This window comes from Colossoma macropomum, unplaced genomic scaffold (genome assembly GCF_904425465.1).
Source record: "Colossoma macropomum unplaced genomic scaffold, Colossoma_macropomum, whole genome shotgun sequence".
Lineage (NCBI taxonomy): Eukaryota > Metazoa > Chordata > Actinopteri > Characiformes > Serrasalmidae > Colossoma > Colossoma macropomum.
In genome coordinates this window covers 3,581,251-3,606,714 of record NW_023494799.1, presented here as the reverse complement: position 1 = coordinate 3,606,714, position 25,464 = coordinate 3,581,251, and the positions used below count along the sequence as shown (strand labels likewise).

At 38.3% G+C, this 25,464-nt stretch overlaps 1 protein-coding gene across 1 annotated transcript; it reads left to right on the top strand.

Moving 5' to 3' along the window:
• The first annotated feature begins 933 nt into the window (after window positions 1-933).
• On the top strand, window positions 934-11,798 carry use1 (unconventional SNARE in the ER 1 homolog (S. cerevisiae)). Its single transcript, XM_036587145.1, has 8 exons — window positions 934-1,145; window positions 2,743-2,792; window positions 3,913-3,991; window positions 5,083-5,235; window positions 5,381-5,396; window positions 5,561-5,591; window positions 6,302-6,467; window positions 9,564-11,798. Exons 1-8 carry the CDS (start codon window positions 1,032-1,034, stop codon window positions 9,744-9,746), a joined length of 792 nt encoding a protein of 263 aa, XP_036443038.1. The 5' UTR covers window positions 934-1,031; the 3' UTR covers window positions 9,747-11,798.
• The last annotated feature ends 13,666 nt before the right edge of the window (window positions 11,799-25,464 follow it).

Genomic DNA, 25,464 nt, shown 5'->3' with positions numbered 1-25,464 from the left:
ACTTTGCAAATAAAAGCTTCTGCTAAATTTGTAAGGAAAAAAAAGTTTTGCTGCAATGATAAATTAGACTGAAGTGAGATGAACAAAGTGTAAACTGTGAAAGTTTTGTTTAGGCCACAGTTTGTGCTGTATGTTTTCAGGTGTACTGTGGGGCTAACTTTCCAGTGCCTTTAGGGCTGATGGGTTGTGAGACAATAATAATAATAATAATAATAATAATAATAATAATAATAATAATAATGACTTTTACACTCAAATAGTGCACTATATGTCTAAAAGGGAGCCATTTAGAATTCAGTCTAGGATCATTTCTGCATTGAGACCTGAGAAAGTGTCTGAATCTCCTGCCCGAGTCTGACGCTCATGTGGAGCCTATTCGTCCCAGTGTATCAAAAGATTACTGCAAAACATAATACAGGCACAAGAAGGCTAGAGCGGGAGAGAAGAGTCCAAAATGAATGGAAGTAAATAGAACTAAATGAATAAAATCATTTAATATATTTTTTTGTCAATAATACAGCCACTTGCTTTTATTTGTGGAAAATGCAAGAGTGAACTGTATCAAAATATTGAACAGATAAGCTAGATTTATCCCCTCAAAAATGGGTCTCTATAATCTTATTTTTAATAATAATAATAATAATAATAATAATAATTTCATTATTAGTATTAAGTAGTAGTAGAAATATCATAAACATTAATGGTTATGATTATTAAATAAACTGCTTTGTAATAATTGTTATTTTCATCACAGTAAAGTAAGTTATTGTGATTATTACTTCGTCATACAGACCCTAATTTTGAAAAAAAGCACTGCGAGGCGGCGCGCGCAGGCGCTGCCGTGCAACACCGAGGATAAACCAAGCGTGTTTACTGTTAAATGACGTTTAATTTAATATTTATTGTCGTATAAACGTTTAGCTTCATTAATCTGCACGTAAGCTGTCGCCGCTAAAGTCGCTCCGCCGTCGAGTTCAGACTCTTATTTTGTTATTTTGTCCACGTCACTCCTCAGTCCGCCAGCTTGTGTCATGGCGGCGTCCAGGCTGGAGATCAACTTTGTGCGGCTGCTGGCGGAGAGTGAGAGCAGAGCGGGAGAGAACAGAGAGAGGGGCAGAGAGAGGGAGGAATGGAGACTGGAACAGGTACGGAGAGAGAGAGAAGAGGAGGCTTATTCGAATTTTCCGGTCCGCCTTAAATGGTGCAGCAGCTACGGTTTAACGCCTGCAGGCGACGGACTGGAATAGCTGCTCCAGTTAAGGTGGAACGGAAAATTCGGGAAAAAAGCGGTTTTAAAGCTTCGTAATAATTTAAGGGAGAAAGTTAGATGATCTGGTTTGTCAACCGGACTAGAACTGGTAGAGGAAGAGAGAAAAGACAGAGAGAGAGAGAGAGAGAGAGAGATAAGAGGGGAGGAGTAGGTACAGAGGGAGTGGAGGTGGGTGATGTGGCAAAAATATTATATCTCGATGCTTCAAGACATTTTCACGGTATTAGGTATCACGATATTTAGTTTTTTTGAGATTTAATAAAACAGAACCTGCAGTGCTACATATAGGAAATGCTATAACAACGATAGTGACAATAATAATAATAATAATAATTCTACAACTGCACTAATTTTTATTCAATATTTTACAAACTGCACTGCACTAAATCCAGTTAAACAGGCTTAATTATGCTCTTTTTGTAATGAAACATGCAGTTGTTTTTTTTCAAGTACTGACGATATCCACGATATGCTCAGAAAAGACTGTTGTGACATAATTTATCATGATAGCAATAAAATATTGTCATATTGCCCACCCCTCAGAGGGAGAGAGGACAGAATGTAATGTAATGTAATAGAGTAGCTCTTGTGCCTTGAATTGTCTGTCACCTGTATTTCTGTCTTGCCTGCTGTGTTTAAAGGGTCCGTATCCTACACGGTTGGCTGAAAGCAGATGTATGTAAATGTATTCTTGTGACATCACAAAAACATTTAATTCAAAACTGCCTGTTGGTGCATGTTTGTTTCCATATATGGGCTGTATGAACCTGCATACTACATCAAACTCTTTTAGTCTGAAAAACATAAGGAAACTCTGGCGGTTTGGTGTGATACAGGCCCTTTAATGTTTTTTAGCTCTTATAAGCAGTAGTAGTGTTTATGTATGTGTAGCTGGGCTGCTGCAGGGTTGCCAGGTGAGTATAGACTTTATTCTGAGATTTCTTCACCCAGCTTTACCTGAACACGTCTCAAGACATTAAATGGTCTTATTTTCGTTTTTGCCCCAGTTAAATTGAGTCGTGATCAGGTAACTCACACAGCTAATCTGATGAGATTTCCTAGACTGACCACCTGATCTTAACATTTCACAATGTCTGACCCAGTAAGAAGACTGGAGCTCTTATAGTTGGAAAGCCAACCAGTGTATTTTAACTGCATAGCAACAAGTGGTTGATTGGATTATAGTCCACTATACCATTTTTATATTTTATTATAAATATATATTTTTAGCCTTTGCTTGATTTTTTTCCTCCCTTGTTTCTTCTTAATAATACATACATAATGCTGAATAAAGGAAAGATATGGCCTTTTTAAACATGGCTCTGCTGGTTTGCTGGTGTATTTTTTGTCTGTTTAACTTGTTCACACAAGAAATATGATTAATGATGTACCATGAAATGTGTTCAAGACCACCTTTGCTGTGTGGAGCATCAGTGGGTTATGATTACAAATATTTTGTTTTTTTCTTCCAGTACGTTGCTGCCCTGGAGGAGATGCTGGTGGCTCTGAGGAAGAGTCCGAGGTAAGGCCGAATTACAGGTCAAATGCCAGAATTAGGGATGCACCAGTATGGGAGTTCTGGATCCATGCCAGTGTCTGATATCTTTTATGTATGTATCTGCAGACACCTATGCATTTATAAAAAAATTGTCGAATTTTATAAAATTAAATTTTTATTTTTTATAAAATATTATAAACTTTTTCTAAAATGTAAAATTTTAACCATTTTAAACTTTCATCTCTAACCACCTTCACTCCTCAGTCTGAAACGGTTTTATTTTATCGTGGTTAGTTCTTATTTGATTTTGGTATGCTTTATTTTTGTTTATATATGTTCCTTCTGTCGGAAGAAAACCTTGTATCTCATTTTTCGTTTTTCAGTTTTTGACCTAATTTGGAAATACCTGTTGCTCTTTACATTGTGTCAAAATTTCATGATGAATGGACCAAAAGAAACAGCCCAGAAGTGCTTGGGAAAAAGTCTGGTCCCATTGACTTACATTAAAAGTAAAGCAGGTTTTTTCCTTCTCCTGTAAAGTTACCATTTGGGAGATACGAGGTTTTGTTTTTGCAAACCAAATCCAAACAAACCAAAAAAAGACAAAATAAAATGTAAACTACCAAGAATGACCAAATTAATAAATACATATATAATATGTGTGTGTGTGTGTGTGTGTGTGTGTGTGTGTGTGTGTGTGTGTGTGTTACTTCAATGTGTGTTGCTCTTTTCCATCCTTTGTTCTCTGTTCTGATGCTCATCTCAATACATCTCAAATGAGAGTCCTTCTCAATGTACTCAGAATTTAAATCATGTTTATTGATTGATTGATTGGAAATTTAGAAATTGACACTAGATCCATCTGGATTATCATTACAGAGAGATAAATATTTCTTTGGGGTTACAAATGCAGTAAAATCAATGAAATGCTGATATTTTAGTGCAGTAAACCAGCGTCGCCTAGACATTCCGCTCATTCCAGAGTTTAATAAGTACATCATCAAAAATCTCCAGATAGTGATCAGATTCCAGTATCGTTGTGCATCCCGATCCAGAAAACTCCACTCTATCTGTTTCACTCTCGCCTGTGCAGCCTGTTCAGATCAAGATCATAACTATTGCATTTGTTTGTTTGTCCTTCCAGCAAACCGTCTCCAGAGCTGCTGACCGACTACACCCGAAAAGTGGACTTCCTCAAAGGCCTGATAGAGGCGGAGAAACTGGTCAGTTTATAGATTATATATCAGATCATCACCGTCGTAAAAAAAGATCGTATCTCCAAAACTACGGCTTTGCAGGGGAAGGAGTAACATTTCTTAACTTTGATGCAGATTAACATTGTAAGATTTTATTCTGAGTAATTTAGGACTCATTGACAGCAGTAGTGCAAAAATGCTACTTCACAATACTTTAAGAAGTTTTCACGATACACGATATGTCATATTATGTATTATTTCTGACATTTGATAAGTTGGGAAGGATAAAATAGTGTCAGATGTAGAAAGTAGCATTAAAACTATGAATTTAGTTATTTGTATTCCACATTTCACACACTGTACTGCACTGTATTTCCATTAAACAGGCTGATTTTGTTCTCTTTGTAGTCAAACATATAATTGAGAAGTGTTTTTAAGTACTGATGATAATGATGATCTGTCATATACTCAGAAAAGCACATTGTGACATAATTGATCATGATATTGATAAGTATTGTCATATTATCCAGTCCTAGTAATAATAATGTAGATACACTGTCAGAAATAAAGGTTCTGTTCAGGTACATTTTTTGTTCATCAAGGTACAAACAGTGTAAAAGTTCCCTCAAAGCTCCAACAGTGGTTTTAAGGTCTGATTGTGAACCTTAAATAAGTTTTTCCAGGTGAAAAGTTTGTATTTGTACCTTTTCATAACCGAATGTTTTAAACAGAACAGTAAAATAAAAGCCTGGAGACGAGACGGGGTGTGTGGAGTCAGTACAGCTTAGAACATATCATTTCAGTGGATTATGGTTCAGTTATGTTCCCTGACTAAAGGTACTGAGATGGTTCCACCCCAGTGACAAGAGGGGCACTGACTGTTTAGTACCTTTATTTCTGAGACTGTAGTATAATGTATGATAGATATGCTGTGTATGTATACAGTGTATGTTATACTGTAGTGCATATATCTATAAAATGCATAATATTCTATACAATACTATTATACTGTTTACACATTTTGTTACATTATATTGTAAATATTGTCCTAGAAATACATAGTATTTAAGTTAAGTAATCTACAAATATGTTATGTTTTCTCTCTTGCCCCTCTTTAGTCGTCCCCGACAGAGAAAGCTTTAGCCAATCAGTTTCTGGCTCCTGGCCGGACGCCTACGATCTCCACTGAGCGGATGCCGGCCTCGAAGACGGTCCACATGCAGAGTAAAGCGCGGTGTACGGTGGAGATGCGCTCGAACCTGCTGGGCTCAGTAAGGCTCTTCTCTCCGCTCTGTGTCAGCAGTGATGAGTGTCGCTCACAGTGATCAGTCTGAGTCTGTCCTGCTCTGACGCTGTTCATTAAAACATCTCTGATCTGTCTCTAATCGCTCTGTTGATGTTGTTTCCTCCTGACAGGCTGCAGCAAGCGCTGGTATGTTTATATATATATATATATATATATATATATATATATATATATATATATATATATATATATATATATACTTGTATAATATAAAAGAATTAAAAATATATCAAATAATATTGGTATTTGACACTGAAGTATTGTTATTAATGTGTAATGTTTGATTTCAGGTTTATCTGAGACGGAACTCAGACACAGAAGGTAAGACTACTGTAATGTCTCTCTCTCTCTCTCTCTCTCTCTCTCTCTCTCTCTCTCTCTCTCTCTCTCTCTCTCTCTCTCTCTCTCTCTCTCCCTCTCCCTGTCTTTCTGTTTCTCTCTATATCTCTTTCTCTATTTGTGTTTCTCTTTTTGCTCTCTCACATTCTCTTTTTCTGCCTGTCACTGCCTTCTCTTTCTCTCTCTGTCTCTCTGTCTGTCTGTCTCTCTCTTTATTTATTTATTTATTTATTTTTTCTTTCTCTCTCGCTTTCTTTTTTCTATCTCTTACTTTTTTTTTGTCTTCTTCTCCTTCTTTTTTTCACACTCTTTTTTCTCTATATCTTTATCTTTTTCTTGCTCTTTCACTGTCTTTCTCACGCTCTCTCTCTTTCTTTCATCTCTCTCTCTGTTTCTCTCTCTCTTTTCTATATTTCTGTTTCTCTCTCTCTCTCTCTCGCTCATCTATGATTCTAAATAGATCTTTATGTATTGAATAAAACATCATCTTTTAGTTTTTAACATTTTAAATCTACACTGTGGACAATATTATTATTATTATTATTATTATTTATTATTATTATTATTATTATTATTACATATATAACGCAAAATATGAGCATGACTGCTGATTCCAAACCTTTGAACGTTAGTTTGTGTGTGTGTGTTTTCTGTTCGGTGTGTGTGACTCTCCACTGTGCTGTCCCTCTCAGCCGCAGCGTCCCTGTAGACGAGCGTCAGAGCGCGGCGGAGCTGGACGCGGTGCTGCAGCATCACCACAGCCTGCAGGAGAAACTGGCCGAGGACATGCTGAACCTCGCCTGCAACCTCAAAAACAACACGCTCGCCGCCCAGAACATCATCAAACAGGACAACCAGGTCAGCCTCACTGTCACTGTGCGCTCTGTTTTACAGGGGAATTCCACCAACTGTCCAAAATTCCAATATAATTCACATTTATTGAGAAATAAACAAAGTTATACAGAGTGCTGGGGTTTCTCTTCTAATAAGAAGCAGGAGTCATGAATGTACATCGCTAGACCGAAAAGTAAAGTTGGACTGTGTCTTTCAAGTTTGCATATGTCATGTTGCAAATCGCTGTTGGCAGCACAAAACCTCGTATCTCCAAAATGGTAACTTTACAGGAGAAGGAAAAAACCTGCTTCACTTTTAATGGAAGTCAGTGGAACCAGACTTTTTTTCCAAGTAATTTTGGGCTGTTTCTTTTGGTCCATTCATCATGAAATTCAGTCATAATGTGAAGAGCAATAGGCATTTTCAAATTATGACAAAAACTGAAAAACGACAAAAATGGAGGTTTTGTTCCGACAGCAGCAAAATGCTAAAATGCTGGAGGATCTGTTAAAAAAAGTTTTCTGTGTTTAAGCATTTACTTTTTTCCTTACCACACCCTTCAGATGTGTGGTATGGTATTTCACAGAAGAACCAGAGAGTTCTAGAATATACAAATAAATACATTTTAGGCCAAATCCTTATTGTAAAACATGGGAAAACAGTCTGTAACTTACTTTCAGTAAGTTAGCTTTTATATGTAATGTTTATGATGAAAAAATGTACATTTCTCTGGGTTTTAAAAATTTGTTTTAGGTCAAAACATTATTTCAGAGCTATCGTGATACAGTGTCAGACATCAGGCAGCAATAACTTAAATAACTTTCTGTGCGGGAGCTTTTAGAGACATTAAACTCTTCAGACGTCTGGTTCCTATCACCACCACTGTGAACAGTTCTGAGCCTGAGAATGTCTCTAGAGCAAAAATTTGGTATAGTTTTGTTGAAAAATTGGTGGAATTCCTCTTTAAGGGGCGTTAAGAAGCATGAAGCAGAGTAAACACTCACACTTGGCCTCCAGTGGATTATTGCTTTTATGAAACAGCCACAAAGTGCAATATATGAAAATACACCAATGTTGAGTAAATAATATTCATAAATGAAACTAATTTTTGGGTAAACAGTTCTTCCGGCAACCAGTGTAGCTCATTTAGAGTTGATTTGTGAAAAAATAAACACTAAAGATTGTGATTCCCAAGTGCAGATTTCTTCGGGAATCCTTTATTTGAAATCCGACGCACCAGAGATGAATACTTACTTTGACATTTGATATTTGATAATATTTGACAAAGCAAGATTTCTCTGGATAATTTGCGCCAATAGGAGCAGTTTTTACCTCCTCTTACCTCTAAGATAATCAGCTACTGTGAAATCCTGCAGGAGGTTTTCTAGTTCCGCATCCTCACTGTGCCTCCTAAATGCTGAGATCATTAAGCCTGTTTGCAACCATTGATTAATGCCTGTAATGTCAGCCTCTAACCACAAGGTGGCAGCCATGCATTTCTTAAGAGTCTGTAGCTCAGGGGTGTCCAGTCTTATCTGCAAAGGGCTGGTGTGGCTGCGGGTTTTGGAATCCAAACAAGCTGGAGAAGATCTGGGGTGTGTCTCACAAAGCAGGATTTGTGGCTTAGCCAGCTAACTTTGAGCTTAGTTCAGTCTAATGCTGGATCAGGGCTGGCTCTGGTATTTTGGGGGCCAGAACAGGATTTTTTGGGGGCCCCATCTGCCTAGAGCAGTTCTCCAAACCTACACACTGGAAACAGTGCAAACATGAAAGTGAAATGGTTTTTAAAACAACTATTTTAATACAAAACCATCATAATAATACAATGAAAACCAGAAACTAACAAAAACATAATGGTACAACAATAGCCCAAGTGTTGTTAGGGGGTCCCCTAGTGGCCATCGGGGCAACAATGTCGCTTGATGGGTAGAGCCAGCACTGCCCTGGTGTTTTTGTCTCACAACAGTGGATCACTTTTTACCAGGATACATTGTGACGGCAACTTCTACTGCACACCTAACCAGCTCCACAGCAGGTCAAGTTCAGAGTTTAAGATCATAATCAGCTCTTGGATCAATCAGGGCTGAGCTTCTGACCCATTAGGGACTGATGGAGGAAAACCCTCCATTTGTTTATGTATTCATTTATTTTGTTCTGACGTTTGTGCCATAAATCCAGTGAAGAATATCGCTTTTTAGCAGAGAAAGCAAATCATACAACACAGATAATAAGAATATAAAGCAGGTATTACACCGATAAGCACGAACACTAGCAGTGCTGCTTTGTGCTGCTGTAAATGCTTTATTTTCTACGTATTTAAGTAGATTTCTTTTTTTCCTCATGTTTCACATGACTGACTGTTTGTCCTACATGTCATAGTTTCATGTGCGCACAGGAGGATTAATCATTGCCACAGAGAATCTAAACCTGGATTAAAACCGTCTTTGTAAATCGAGTTAACTGCTGCTCCGTTACTAATTGTAATTTTAAAGCTTGTTATTATTGATTATTAGTATACTAGTATACTGATTAATGCAATTTAATTATTTTGACATTTTGTATGTAAAAAAGACAAAACTTGCTAGAACTGAAAATACATTTTTAAATAAGTTTAATTTATTTATTGTAAAATAATATAACTATAGAAACATTATTTGGCCAATAAAAAAAATTTACCTGTTGGTCCATCTTGGCTTTGTTTGGTACTGTAAGAGGGAGCAGTAGGAGAGATTAAAATATGCATCATCGTCAGTCGCTGCTGATTCTGAGGTCAGCTGTAATACATTTAATTTTTTAATTGATCAATCATGACAGCCTCTCTGTAAACTCTAGACCCCTTGTGTCAAACACAAGTCAGCCCGTAACACAGGCCTATTCGGCCCACTAAATGAATTGCCCGTTTTGCTTGGAGATGTACTACAGTTCCCAGCATGCACTGCAACATAGTGTGCATTCTGACCACCCCCCCAACCAAGAACAATCTATGGGCCAGCGGTTACACAAAAACAAAAGACGCCTGGTGTCTAATTCAAGTAATTAGACAGTTTGCTGAGATTTTTTTTAATGTGGCCCTTTTAGTGGTTGAGTTTGTTTCAGTGTTTGTTTTTTCCTCTGTTCTAGACTCTGACTCAGTCCATGAGACAGGCCGACATCAACTTCGAGAAGCTGAAGCTGGAGTCGGAGCGTCTGGAGCAACACGCGAAAAAATCCGTCAACTGGTTTTTCTGGCTGATGCTCATATTAGTCTCCTTCACCTTTATCAGTATGATCCTGTTCATAAGGCTGTTCCCCAGACTCAGATGATACGGCGCGTGAGTGGCGTCCGACTCGAACAGCAGGTTTAGCACATGTGGGCATCAGCGTCCCCGCGGGTGTGGATGCAGACGCCACTAAAGTCAGACTGGTTGAAAGTGGGGCTGCACGATATGGACGAGATGACTTATTGCAGTTATATTGCTACGTATTGCAGTTATGAAGTATCTCATTAGTAAAGCCGTAATGTGGTGGTTAAAGATTAACCTGCATTATTTTGACCAAAATAATTTACTTTTGTTGAATTAAATGGTCATTCACAGCACACAGTAAGAAGCACCATGATTGGTTAGAGGGTTATTTGCATATTGCGGCCTTCTGAAACTATTATAGACCTCTGACCTCTAAAGTTGTGCATCATATGTGCATAAATATATGGATTTCTGGGTTTTCTCTGTGTGAAAAACGAGAGGTGTTTTTGTGGTGAACTAAAATGCCCCAAAGCTGATACTTTCTGTCCGGAGTGTCACTGGATCCTTTGAGGATCTTCATGAGGACGTTTAGCAGTCAAGACAGGAATAATGCTACATACATGCCACAAGCAAGCTAACACTCCTGCGCACTGAAGCGACGTTGAATGAAAGTCTACTATTAAAATGCGAGGCTGTTCTATATCAACACCAGCTACTCAAACTGCAGCCTAAAACCACCAAAGCCTCTAAACTGCTACATTCGACAAAGCCTGCTAGTTTGTGTGGGGTAGTTTGGTTTTCCCTAATAGCAAGAGGATAGTGGGCCACTGTCGGCCCGCTGATGGCAAAGCTGGCGGTCCACTGGCGCTTTGTTCAGCGTTTTCCAAGCGGCCCACTGGTAATAAATTAGAGTATTAGACAAAATTCCAAGTATTATTGCTCATTTTCCACTCACAGTCCAAATTACTTATTTTTCCTATACTTTGTAAATTAGTTTAGTAAATCATTTTAATCTAGCGCAGTGTCAGCAACAATTTCAACGAAATAATTTTATATCAGGCCTAGTCATTATTTTCTTTAATTTTTTTATTTTTTTTATTTTATTTCATTTTTTCCAGGGGAGACATTCAAAATCATGCAATGACAACATACAATTCCATGCACATGTTAATTTCCAATTATATATCCTTTCATACCTCTGTCTTTTTTATTCTTTAAAAATTACTTTTTTTCCTCTCTTTTTGACATTCTATAAAAAATCAAATAACTATATACATTAAAACCTGAGAAATTAAATAACATAAAATACCTGTCAGAAAAAAAGGGGAGTACTCCCTCACATTGTATCTCTACAAACTCTGGTCTTACTGTCTTAGTTTATTTTCTAAAATAAAAGTCTCTGTGCATTTAAAGCCTGTTTGAGGAGATTAAAAACTTGTTAGATCTTGTACGCAGGACAATCTGGGTGGTCCGAGGGGGACCAGCAGTGCAAACAGTCATTGGGGTGCTGACCTTATCAAGCCAGCAGACCGATGTATGGTTGTTATCCGGGATTTTGGTGAAGTTATAATGTTATTTCAGCGTGCAGCAGTGTTAGCCTGCGTGCAGCAATAGTTGTATTTCGGCTCCTTAATGATCTCCTATTTCTGAGTATCCGGCCAAGTTCGGAGGAAAATTAGCCGTATGGCAAAACGTATCGGCTTTGGAGCATTTTAGTTGACCGGCTTGGAACCAGAGTTCCTAAAATGATGACTTTGACTGCAGAAAGATGACACGACTTTAAAAGTCTACTGCAAACTGCTGTAACAAAACCTTGTATTCCTTAAAAGGCGACTTTATCATCTGTATTGGTCCAATTCACCGTAAAATGATGCAATGTAAACAGGAGACCTTGATATGACAGTGGAAGGTGCAGCCCTGGTTGTGTTGACTGGGGAGAGTATTCTATACGGTCTTTATAGTTTTGACTCATAGCCTTAATCTCTCACAATGTTTCACTAATACGTCACTGTACAACAACTGCAAAGACTGCAGGTCTGGGAATTACTGTAATCAATAACGCTAATCCAGTTCCTTCATCTTCATCTGTCAGTTCATCAACTCTCGCTTCATAAACACACTTAAAACATTGTCGTTTATGTCTTTGTGTCCTCTTATAAGTTCCGTCTTCAGACTTTTATTCATTGCAGTGTTTCACAGCTGTAAATAGGAGGAATTGGTTCAGTCAACAATGCTAATGCTGCTAGCAAAGGCTCATCAGACCTGTCAGAGTAAGAGCAGTGAGCTAAGATCAGATCTTATATGTCCATAAAGTCTCATTCAGTACAGTATTAAAGGCACAGACTGACCCTAGCTCAGCCTCCTTATTCAGGATTTTGGCAAATGTTGGCCAGAATGCAAGCGAAGAGTCGCTAATTAGCATTAAACTGTTAACTAGTGGCGAATGGCTTATGTTCATTGTTAGCAACATTAGCACGTATAATTGAACTGGTCCTTTAAGTTGCTTTAAAAACACACTTATTTACTTTTTTGCTCATTTGTCGTCTCAAGTGTTTCACTGTAAATGTTTCCTAGCTGTAAATTAAAGAAATGGTTTGGTCAACAATGCTAACGTTGCTAACAGTGACCCGCATTTATCAATCCTGTTGAAGTAAGAATACTAAGATAAAGAAGAAGAAGAAAAAAAACTCCTGTTCAGTGCTGAAAGTGAAATTTTAAACTTTACACTTTAAAGCATTAACCCACACACACACACACACCCCCACACACACACATACACACACACACCCCACCCCCAATAATAGACAGCCTAGACAGGAGACCATTTTATGATACAGAAAAGCCTTAATCAGTATTTCAGTACAGACTTGGCTTCTTAATTAACATTTTATTGTTGCAAAGCTTAGTCATGCATGTAATCAAATAAAAAAGAAATGAAAATCATAGTTTAAATTGAGTAAAAACTGAATTGAAGTGAAGAAATCTATTTCTACGTGTTTCACCACAAACATGATTCCCTAAAGATGATGTTTGATAATGACGTTTGTAAGTCTGACAAACCTTTTAAAGGATTGTATGATGTCAGATTTCTTCATAGAAATTTACTTGATGTAGACGTTCTTTAACCCTTGAGTGGTGTTGATGTGTTTGTTACTCAGTGGTCTGGTGACCCACCACATTACTGTTTATTTTAAATCAATACAGCCATAACAGTTTATATAAAAATACCAGATGTTTAAAATATCACAAGTGTCCAGTGTAGGGTTCTCCTTTAGCAGCTGTAGCCAGTCAGCAGCCTGTCCATGTTGTCCACTCTCACACACACATATACAAACACACACACACACAGACACACACTAACAGCAGGCCATGTAGGAGGTGAACAGAGTGAAGGACACAGCGCCTCCACACTTTTACTCCCCGTGGGTTCACCCAACACCACATGTGTAATATAAATGTGTGGGGGGTGAACAGAGTGAAGACACTGAAAATGGGTTATTTTATATGTTCTTCACAGAAAATGAGCAAAGACCAAGAATCTGAGGTTGAAATAATAATAAATCACATCATTTTTTCTTTTGGTAAACATTGAAAACAGGTTCCACAGACCTGAACACCACACAAGGGTTAAACTTCTCATGCTCTCACATCTCACTTCTAAGGAACCATCCATTGAAAGGTTTTTAAGGACACTCAAAGTGGTTCTTCTATGGCATTGTGTACAGAACCTTTTATGGCACCTTTATTTCTAAGAGTTTAGGAGTTTTTTCATCTACTGACTCAGGAGCAAAAGCCAATATCCAACCTAATGTGTCACAAGACGTGTCTGCGTTTGTCAAATGAGATGATCATCATATTTGGTCTTTAAAACTAGTAAATCGAACACGTTTTCTATATTCTAAAGCCCTGAATCTATAATTAAATAATCTATATTAAAGCCCTGAATAGGCTTGTTGCAGTTGCTGGTGCTGAAAATACCCTGAAGGTCCGCTCTCTATAGTCTTAAAAATAACACACACTTGGACATCGCATTTACAAAATTACAAAATGTGTTCTTTATAGAACCCCCCATTGAAAGGTCCGCTAGGGAACCAAATGTGGTTCTTCTGTGGCATCGCTCCAAAGAACCCTTTTTGGCACCTTTATTTTTAAGCATGGAAGGTCCAGGCAGGCTTGTCTGGACTTGCTGCTGGCCAGCTGGAGGTCAGCATTCAGATACGCAGCAGGAAGTATTTTTGATCCTCTGAGCTCGCGGCTCAGAGAAGGTCGACAGGAACCCAGCAGCTCCAACCTGAGAGAACCGTACCTGCGTTTAGCTCCTCAAACGCTATCAGGCTGTAGAATCCTGCAGACAGCAAAACCCCCGAGTCCATGAACTGGACAGTCTCACACAGGATTGGGATATTTATATGAAGTGCCGCACAAATCTGATGAACCTGCATGTTCCTGTCATTTTATGGGCCCATATAAGATCCATGTGTATAGAAATGTATGGAAATGTGATGTATGGCAATATAAGGATTTTAAAAATATGACATATTAGCGTATATGAAGTTTCCGTATATCCAACGTAGATCTTTGTTCAAGTATGGAACACATATTTCAGCAATATTTCAACAGTTACAAACATATATGTGTAACACGAATATTTAAAAGTATGTAATAGAAAGCATCCATATATGGATGAAACATATATATTTTTATTTATAGTTTTTTGCATTTCATTTTGATCTCAGTGTTTATATCAGACAGTATATGTATGATCCATATTTTATTGATGTATGCATTTACCCACCTATCGGACATACATATAAGGTCCATGTCTTATGCATATATCCAATATTATCCTATATTTGATACTTACATTTATGCACACTACCATATATTTTGAAATATATTTACATTTACAGCATTTAGCAGACGCTCTTATCCAGAGCGACTTACAAAAAGTGCTTTGTCTACCAAGAGAAAGTGTCTTTGCTAGTTAGCAATAGGTTATTTATATACAAAGAGGTTAGAGAGAAAGCTGGTCCTGAGCTCAGACACTGCTAGAAACAAAAGCCCATGTTGATACTGAGAGAAAAGGAACAGCATTAAACACAGTGCAGTGCAATACATTACAATAAATACTTAATAGAAATATAAATATACTAAATATTAATATACTGTATTATAATACTAATATACTATACTATAATATACTCTATACTAAATATGTGCCTGACCCTTTATGATATATGTACATATATGGCCTAATATCAGATTTCTGAATGAAATGAAAAATGAAATACATACATTTTTCCCCTTACCCCAAATGCAGTTTAGCCAAGACCAGGGTGGTTCTTTATTTTTAGCAGTGGAGCTACGAGGCTAAGTTATCTTGGCTAATAGTTAAATGGACAAAAGTAAGCTGCATAGCTAAAAACAGTAGCATCCATCATAAAGTCTGAGTTCTGTCCATGTTCTTATATATATATATATATATATATATATATATATATATATATATATATATATATATATATATATATATAGATAGATAGATAGATAGATAGATGTGCTAATCTGTATTTTTCCTCCCTCTCTTAGCCCAGCACTCTTGTAGTCACCAACTGCACTCTTTAAAGGTTCTTCAAGGGTTCTTTAGTAAGGGCAGTGAACCATGAGTTGATTCACTGCCCTTACTAAATAGTTGTAAGCACTTGATGCTTAAATGGATCTTTGCATGTTGAAATGGTTCTTCAGATTGATAGGAAATATGCTGTATATGGTTCTGTGTGTCACCAAAAAAGGTTCTGCTATTGTGAAAATGTCAAGCTTGTAACAACAGCAGAACCCTTTTTTGGTGCTATCTAGAACCATTTTCAAAAATATTCAAAGCATTCTCCATCAATGCAAAGAACCATTTAAACATGAAGTGGTTCTATATAAAACTCATGGTTCTACATAGAAGCACTGTCTTTAGTAAAGAACCCTTGAAGAACCATCTTTTTTAAGAGTGTATATTAACTATATTGTGTGAATCATTTTGCACATTGAAAGAAGTTTCCTAAATGATTCTTATTGTGTTCAGGTTCTTAACTTCACAAAGGTTCTTCACACAGAAATGGTTACAAAAATTATTTTTAAGGACTCAAATCATGAAATCAGATTTTTTTTAATCAAAGACTTTGACGTAGTTTGCAAACAATGTTACAGTTGCCATTTACTCCCAGTTCACACAGTCCATATATGGAAACTAAGCTGAAAAAACAGCCTGTTTTGAATTCACTGTTTTTGTGAAATCACACACCGTCACATTTACATATATCTGCATATTCACAATGAAGTTATAAGGAGTGTTTTGGCCTGGACTGCTTTTTAAATAAGGCAAAATATAGCGCAGCCAATCAGAACAGAAGAGAAAACTTCATAAACATTATAAGTGGACCCTTGAAAAAAACACTAAGATGCAACAAAAATGTAAGAGACAGGCCGTTGAAAGGTTCTTTTAGGGAACCAAAAGTGGTGGCCATCACTCCGAAGAACTTATTTTCAAAACTTTTTCTTTGTTTCTTTTGAGCAATTTTATCTGATCAAATTGTTCCACTGGCAAGTGATTTTGCTTGTTTTAAGCAATATTACAGGCTAAAGTCCATGTGTCAAACTCAAGGCCCATAGGCCATGTCAGGCCCGTGGCACAACCCTATTTGGCCCGAGAAATTATTTTAATTTCCTATTATTTTCAGCCCGATTCACCCTGAGCTGCACTACAGTCCCCAGCATGCACTGCAACAGTGTGCGTTCTGACCCCCCTTCCCCAAAAACAATCTATGGGTCTGCGGTTGCACAAAAAGAAAATATGCCTGGTGTATAGTGTCGGGACCAAGAGCTGTTTGCTTCCTTGCCCAAAGCCCCGACATATGATGGTTTTTAAAATCTGAACTATTCTGTGCTGTGGTTTGGTTCTAATTATTGTCTTTATCACTTACAAAAAATAAACAAAAATAAAATAAACAAAAACAGAAAGGGTATTCAATCAAAAATAAAAGAAAGTAGAATAAAAGACTATCAGCCGCTGAGTTCTTGTGGAAGAGAGAAAAAGGCTTCTTCTTTATTTCAGCATCAGGTGGCACAGGGTCTCGAGAGACCCCAACTGTGCAAAGGGACCTAAAAAAGGGACATTTAAAGAGGTTTAACAATTATCTGTAGCTAATCTAGCCTATTATATATATAAAACAATTTTTTTTACAACCCCATTTCCAAAAAAGCTGGGACGCTGTGCAAAATGTAAATAAAAACAAAATTAAATGATGTTCAAATCATTTAAGCCCTATATCTCATTGAAAATAGTACAAAGAGAACATATCAAATCCTGAAATTGAGAAATCTTATCATTTTTTGAAAAATATTTGCCCATTTTGAATTTGATGCCAACAACACGTTCCAAAAAAGTTGGGACGGGGGCCTGTTTACCACTCTGTAGGTGTTTGGGAACTGAGGAGACACTGCTGTAGTTTTGAAAGTGAAATGTTTTCCCATTCTGGTTTGATACAGGATTTCAGCTGCTCAACAGTTCAGGGTCTCCTTTGTTGTATTTTTCATTTCATACTGTGCCACATGTTTTCAGTGGTGACAGTCTGGACTGCAGGCAGGTCAGTTTAGCACCCGGACTCTTTTAATACAGAGCAATGCTGTTGTAATACATTCAGAATGTAGTTTGACATTGTCTTGCTGAAATAATCAAGACCTTCCCTGAAGAAGACGTCGTCTGGATGGCAGCATATGTTTCCAAAACATATTTATATCATTCAGCATTAATGGTGCCTTCACAGATGTGCACATCACCCATGCCATGTGCACTAATGCCCCCCTACACCATCATGAATACTGGCTTTGGACTGTGACCCTTTTGAACTGTGCCATCCCTTGCATACAGAGATTCTCTGAGTCTTTTAATGATATTATGTACTGTAGATGATGAAAAGCAAAAGTTCTTTGCTGTTTTATGTTGAGAAACGTTATTCTTGATTTGTTGCACTATTTGTTCATGCAGTCCTTCACAGAGTGGTGAACCCCTCCTCATCTTTACTTCTGAAAGACTCCGCCTCTCTGAGATGCTCTTTATACCCAATCATGTTACTGATCTGTTGCCAATTAACCACCAGGTGTTTTTACACCTTTAAACGTTACCAGCCTTTTGTTGCCCCCGTCCCAACTTTTTTGGAACGTGTTGTTGGCATGAAATTCAAAATGTGCAAATATTTAAAAAAAAAACTATAAAATTTCTCAGTTTCAACATTTGGTATGTTGTCTTTGTACTATTTTCAATGAAATATAGGGTTTAAAGGATCTGCACATCATTGCATTTTGCTTTTATTTACATTTTGCAAATGGGGATTTTTGGAAATGGGGTTATATTTGAATTTATTTTTTTTTTGAATAGCTCAAGTATTCAGTGCCTGTTTTGCTGTTACAGTTTTTGCATATTTTGAATAAAAAATGGACAGTTCAGGTCATGGCAAAATGCTACGTAAGAAAGTGGCCCTTTTAGTGGTTGAGTTTGACTCTCCTGAGCTAAATGATCTTAATGCAATAAGATAATTTCTCATATGATGAGAAATTAGATTTATTGACGATTATTTAAGATTATTTTAGCATTTTTTTGCAGTGTGCTTCATCCATCTGTCTCACTGCTCATAAATCAGTGCACTAACACAGGGATTTCTGCTGCACTTGAAAGCTCAGTGTTGTTGACCAGCCTGACCGGCTCTGTGCTGCGGAGGTCAGGTCATGCTGGGGTTTTAATTTCTCACAGACCGATTCTTTCAGCTAACAGGATTGGAGAAATGTTAGCTAGCGGCTCCTCTAGCAGCCCGACGCAGCAGGTGCAGCCGTGTTCCTGGAAATGTCTCGGGTACACAGTGATTAAGATATGCTGAGGGAAAAACACAAAAGGCTACAGACACAGCCGAGCACCTCAGGGCCGCTTTGTTTCTCGGCCTTTACGTCAACCAAAGAGAAACATTGTACATGTTAGGGTTTCAGCCTTGTAGCTCGCTGTGATTAGAGACTTTCAGACGGCTTTGTTGTTAGTTTTTACTCACATTTTAAACAGCCGGCCACACCAGGGCTGCCCAAAGTGAGGCTTGAAAAACCACCCTCACAAAGTTTTTTACATAACATCTTAATTTTCTTTGACAGTTTTGTTTTTTACAAATGGCTTTCATAACAATACATGTAGTCTAATGTTACAAAACTATTTTTTTTCAAATTTATGATCTTTAACACCACATAGTCGTCACTACACTGCCAAATATAGTGTCTTGTCAAGTGAAATAATCTTAAACGTTCTCCATATATCTAATATTTCTCATTTTGAGGTTGGTGTGCCCTTATTTTAGGATTATCTATCTTAATTCTAGACATTATTTACTTGTTTTAGGTCATTTTATTAAGTAAAATGATCTCGCTATAGTGGCCCATAATTTTGCTGGTTTCAAGCACATTTCTTAAAACAAGCAAAATTATCTGCTAATGAATTGAGATAATTATACTTAATAAATTCACTTAAAACAAGTGTTTTAGAGTGTCCAATCTCTAGAAATAAGTTAAATAATCTTAAAATAGGCTTACAACAATTTCATCAGGAGAAATATTAGATTTATTGACTATTAGATCATTTTTAAATTATTTATTTATTAAGATAATTTTACTTGACAAGAGGGCGGCACGGTGGCGCAGTGGGTAGCGCTGTCACCTCACAGCAAGAATGGCCTGGGTTCGATTCCTGGCCGGGTGACCAGGGTCATTTCTGTGTGGAGTTTGCCTGTTCTCCCCGTGTCTGTGTGGGTTTCCTCCTACAGTCCAAAAACATGCAGTCAGGCTAATTGGACATGCCGAATTGCCCCTAGGTGTGAGTGTCTGCCTGCCCTGCGATGGACTGGCGACCTGTCCAGGGTGTATCCTGCCTTCTGCCCGGTGACAGCTGGGATGGGCTCCAGCACCCTACCGCGACCCAGAAGGATAAGCGGTTTAGATGATGTATGTATGTATACTTGACAAGACACCATTTTTTTGCAGTGTAACCTCAACACTGTTGTAACGACACACAAAAGTCAGAAACAGACATTCCTTTATTTAATTTCCAGTCAAAACAGCCGCTACATCATCAAAATGATTCATTTTTCAGCATCAGGAAAAAATGAGAAAACATGTTTAACTGAAAATCATGAAGCCTCAACAGCTAAATCTAATCTCAGCTGTCTGAGTGTTCAGCGAGTCACTCTTCACCTTCATTCCAACTTCCATTCTTTTCAGGAGTCTCACTTTCAGTCTCTCAAAGAATCTGCAGACACACCTCCAAAGTTCAGTCTTAGAAGCTGGTTGATCATTTTCTGAAGTAATCAAACCCATTCAGTGATGTTGAGGTCTGGACTCTGTGCCTTTTAGATTGATGTATGTAAATGAGCTCTGTTCTGATTGTGTGTCCTGTATTATCCATCATGCGAAAAGAAATCCAGCCTGATACAGTCCTTATAACTTCTGCCTGAGTGGGTGGAGCTAAACTGCTGTAAATATGTTGGTTTTTGTGACATCATAAAAACAGTGAATTCAAAACAGGCTGTTTAGGGGAGTCAATCATACATTTTGAAGCTGCAGTGAGTGTGTTTACATGCACTTAATAATCCAATAACTGCAGACATTAAGATTTTGTCAGTAATCCGATCAACGTGTTCATTTGCACTTGAGTAATCAGATAATGGGGAAACTCCAGGTCTACATGAGTCAGACAGTAATCAGATTTCTGCTTTAGAACCAGCCAATAAACATAGTATATAAAATAGTTTGCCTGTTCTCCCCGTGTCTGTGTGGGTTTCCTCCGGGTACTCCGGTTTCCTCCCACAGTCCAAAAATATGCAGTCAGACTGATTGGACATGCTAAATTGCCCCTAGGTGTGAGTGTGTGTGAATGTGTATGTCTGTCTGTCTGCCCTGCGATGGACTGGCGACCTGTGCAGGGTGTATCCTGCCTTCCGCCCAATGACAGCGGGGTTAGGCTCCAGCACCCCACCGCGACCCAGAAGGATAAGCGGTTTAGATGATGGATGGATGGATGGATGTATTTGGTGTCAGCGTCGCTCTAAACATGTTTTGCTGTGTCTTGTGACGCTGCTCGCTTATTTCTCGTACCGCCATCTGTTTCACACATGCTCAGACTGAGAAATCCAAAAGAAATCAGAGTAAGAGTTCACATGCACTGAGAAATCTGATTACTGAGCTAAAATCCAGCCTCTTTATCAGATTTTTATTATCAGATTTGTGGACGTTACTCCCATCTAAGAAGTCAGAGTGTGCGGTTTACATGACCATTTGAATCATCAGATAACTGCATAAATCTGATTATGATTGGATTATTGATCGCATGTAGGCCCTTTAAAAATAAAGGTGCTCAAATGGTTCTTAGGAGAACCACTTTTGGTTCCCTACCTTTTACTAAAAGACTATCCATTGAATGTTACTGTAGAGAACCGAAAGTCCAAAACTGGTTCTTTTATGGCTCGAGAGAACCGTTTATTTTTGAGATTGCACCTTGTAGCTTTGCGGATTGGCCATTTTATCAGAAACACCTTCCATACTAGTGCACGCTGTACATTTACAGACTGTAGCTCATCTGTTGCTGCACGGTCACCCCCCTCTACCCCATTCATCATTGAAAAGAGACCACCACAGGACCACCGCTGACCAGATATCATTTGTGTGGTGGATCACACTCAGCACAGCTGCATCGCTGGGCTTTCTGTATACAATGTGTGTTGATGAGTGAGTGAGAGTTTGGTATGTGTGAAGGAGGACGTGCTGCTCGGGGCCTGTTCCCCTCCTCAAGGTCAGCTTTAACGTCACCCGCTTTGTTCACCCTTGAGAATCCCACAAGTGGAATGACAAGGTCGAAAAATAACTGATGAAAAATAAGAACATCATGCCAAATATTCAAGGCTTTTTGGCAGCTCAGTCTGCTGCTGTGACTTTCTTCCCCAACCGCTTCTCAGACAAATACAGTCCATAAGTATTTGGACGGCGACCCAGTTTGTGTTGCTTTGACTCTGATGTGCTGCACTTTAACCTTGTAGACTGAACACAATGCAGCATATCAGCACTCAGATTTAGATTAGACTACAGAGCTTTTCATACACAGTCCCATATTTTCAGCAGACCAAAAGTAACTGGACATTAACTGGAGTTGGTCCCCCTTTGCTATAACAATATAAACAATATATGCTACAACAATAATAAAAATATTGTCTCCACTCTTCTACAAGATTTTGGAGAGTGTCTGTGGGAATTTCAGTATAAAGAGCATTTGTGAGGGCAGACACTGATGGCTCACAATTGACGTTCCAGTTCATCCCAAAGGTGTTCAGTGGGGTTGAGGTCAGGGATCTGTGCAGGACACTGGAGTTCCTCCACACCAAACTGGTCACACCATGTCTTTATGGAGCTGCTTTGTGCACAGAAGCTCAGTCATGCTGGAACAGGAGAAGCTCTTCCTCAAACTGTTCTCACAAAGCTGGAAGCAGATAACTGTGTAAAATGTCTTTGTGCTGTAGCATCAACATCACCCTTCACTGGAACTGAGGGGCCCAAACCCTGAAAAACAGCCCAGCCCATCATCCCTCCTCCACCAAACTTTACTGTTGGTACTCTGCCTTCCGGTAGGTAACGTTCTCCTGGCATCCACCAAACCCAGATTCATCATCAGACTGACAGATAGTGAAGCGTGATTCATCACTCGAGAGAACATGTTTCCACGGCTCCAGAGTCCAGTGGTACGTTTAAAGTCACTGAGCTCTTCATTACGACTCATTCTACTGTCAGTGCTTGTCTATGGAGACTGCATGGCTATGTGCTTGATTTTATACACCTGTTAGCAATGGGTGTGGTTGAAACTCCTGCACTCAGTAATTAGGAGAGGTATCCACTTTTGGCCGTATGGTGTATTTGGTTGCAAATCCTTTGCAACTGATACCTGAAATGTGGAGCCTACAGACATCGCCATCTTCACTGATATGCAAATTAGCTGAAATGCATATTTCTAATACTCACAATACAAGACTGATAGCATTCAGAGCTTTTGTTTATGTGTAGGAAGGACAAAATGTATACATTTTCATCCACAATAAGAGTGAGTATTGATTGTGCATCACAGGTACAGTTTTATGCAAAAGTTTGCACACCTACCTGGTCAAATTCCATGTTTTGTTGATTTTCTAAGTGAAAATAAGCTACACATCCTCTGCAGAGAACAAAGTGTGATGTTTTTCTGCAAGTTCTACTTTACAGTTTGTATTTATTTGCTGAGTGTAACATATTGGAAAAAACAAAAACATAAAATATGAAATGTACCATAACTTTTGCACAGGCCAAATTTTTATGTTTTTTTTTTTCAGTGTGCTAAATTCAGCAAATAAACATTAATTGTGCATTAAAATGTGCAGAAGTGTGAACTCTGTAGAGGGTGTTAACTTGTTTTCACAACAAAACAATCACTACTATTTATCAAGATGGTCAATTTTAAACAATTAATTTTATTAATCAGAAAGTGTCAAAATAAAGGCCCACATTTTTAGGAGTACAAAGGTTTTCCTTTGCTTTAAGTAATTATAATGATTAATATCTTCCTTGATAAACAAAGCTTTTTCTACAGAGCCCTGCTGGTGACATCCTGTATGAATAAAAATAATGCGTGGCCACAACTAAGTAAGTCATGGAAACAAGATGATTAAGTCATGGCCACAACTTAGTGAGGCATGGGAACAAGATAATTAAGTCATGGCCACGACTTAATAAGGTGTGGGCATGAGATCTTAATGCATGGCCATTACTTAGTAAGGTGTGGGAACAATATCCTGATGCATGGCCACGACTGAGTAAGGCGTGGGAACAAGATAATTAAGTTGTCGCCACAATTTAGTAAGATATGGGAACAACATAATTAATTTGTGGCCACAACTTAGTAAGGCATGGGAACAAGATAATTAAGTCGTGGAAGTAAGGTGTGGGAACAAGATCCAGATGCATGGCCACGACTTAGTAAGGCATGTTCTCATTCCCACGCCTTACTAAGTCCTGGCCACGCATTAGGATCTTGTTCCCACACATTAATAAGGTGTGGCCACGCATTAATTGTCTTGCTCCCACACATTAATAAGGCATGGCTACGCATTAATTGTCTTGCTCCCATGCCTTACTATGTTGTGGCCACAACTTAATTATCTTGTTCCCATGCCTTACTTAGTTGTGGCCACGCATTAATTTTATTTATATGTCAGCAGCTCCACTACGTTTTTTTCATACGACTCTATACATGATCTGTATGGCGTTTACGTGATGATGTTGGGGTCAGTAAAGGGGGCAGGAGGTGATCAGACTGAAGCAGCTGTGAACTCAATGCAGGGTGAGCACAGTAGTGAGGGGGCTATTAGAGCTAAAACAGTGTGAGTGGGGGAGCTGTATGGTTCCCTGCTCTCTTATTGTCTCCATCTCTGCAAGAACGTTAAATAATCAAGTGTAGCACCACTGTTAACCCAGATATTCGGGTCAACTATATAGTGGTTAATAATACTTTGCACTACTTTATTAATAATAAAGTATATTATAATGACTAAACATATACAACTTGCTTGTCTGTACATGCTGGTGTACAGTTAGAGACTGTAGCTCATCTCAGTTTATGTTACAATGTGGGCAGAAACTGACCAATGATGAATGGAGTAGAGGGGCTGATAACTGTACATCAACAGATGGACTACAGTCTGTAACCGTACACAGACATAGTGGCCGTAGGGTGTTTCATTAAGGTGGGGAATTCTGTGTGTGTTTTAGTTGACCTTTCATTTGTTTGTTTTCATTTTTGCTACATCATGCAACGTGTAGCCTGTACAAACGCGTTATAAGGTGTGGTCACTGGACAGCGTTCACTGACCTTTATTAATGTTTGTCAGGTGAAGTTGTTTTCCTGCCGCTGAAGACAGCAGAAGCGCTGCGAGTTCAGCTTTCTTGCCGCTCACAAAGTTCATAGGCAGAAAGAATTTGATTTTAATTAAAATAAATAAATATATGGCTAAGGATGTAAAGTCTAGGGACAAAAGCAATGGAAGACTTTTGTGATTTGTGCACTGCTCCCTTAAAAAGGATGGCTCTTCAAGGGTTCTTTAGTAAAGACAGTGATTCTATATAGAACCATGAACATTCAAAGAACCCTTTGCATGCTCAAACAGTTCTCTGCATGGTGAAATGGATCTTCAGACTGATGGGGAATGTGTTGAATTTTTTTGAAAATGGTCCTATGTAGCACCAAAAAGTTAATTCAAATCTTCCACACTGTAGCGTTGGCGCAGAAGAGGATCGCGAGTCAGCCATGTTCTGCACAAGGAGGATGCTCTTTATTGAAACAAGCAGCAAAGAGAGCCAAACTACAGGGAACAGTGGGGGGAGGTCACCAAAAGCCAAACACAGCACCAAGAGGGTAAATCACTTAATTGAGACCCACCTTGTAGAGGCTAGACCCCCCATCTATAATGAATCTGCTAAAATGAAATTAGTGGAACAGAGAATCTAAAATTTAGTATAATTTAAGGTGGAACTGCATTTAAGGTAGCACTGAGTTTAAGGTGGCTGTAGATTTATGGTAGCACTGAATTTAAATTTAAATCTAAGATGGCAGTAAATTGCAACCATCAACAGCCTTCCACCGTTTTGATGTAATTAGTTGGCTTGAAAAACTTTCAAACTTTCACTGTCTTATTATTATTATTTTA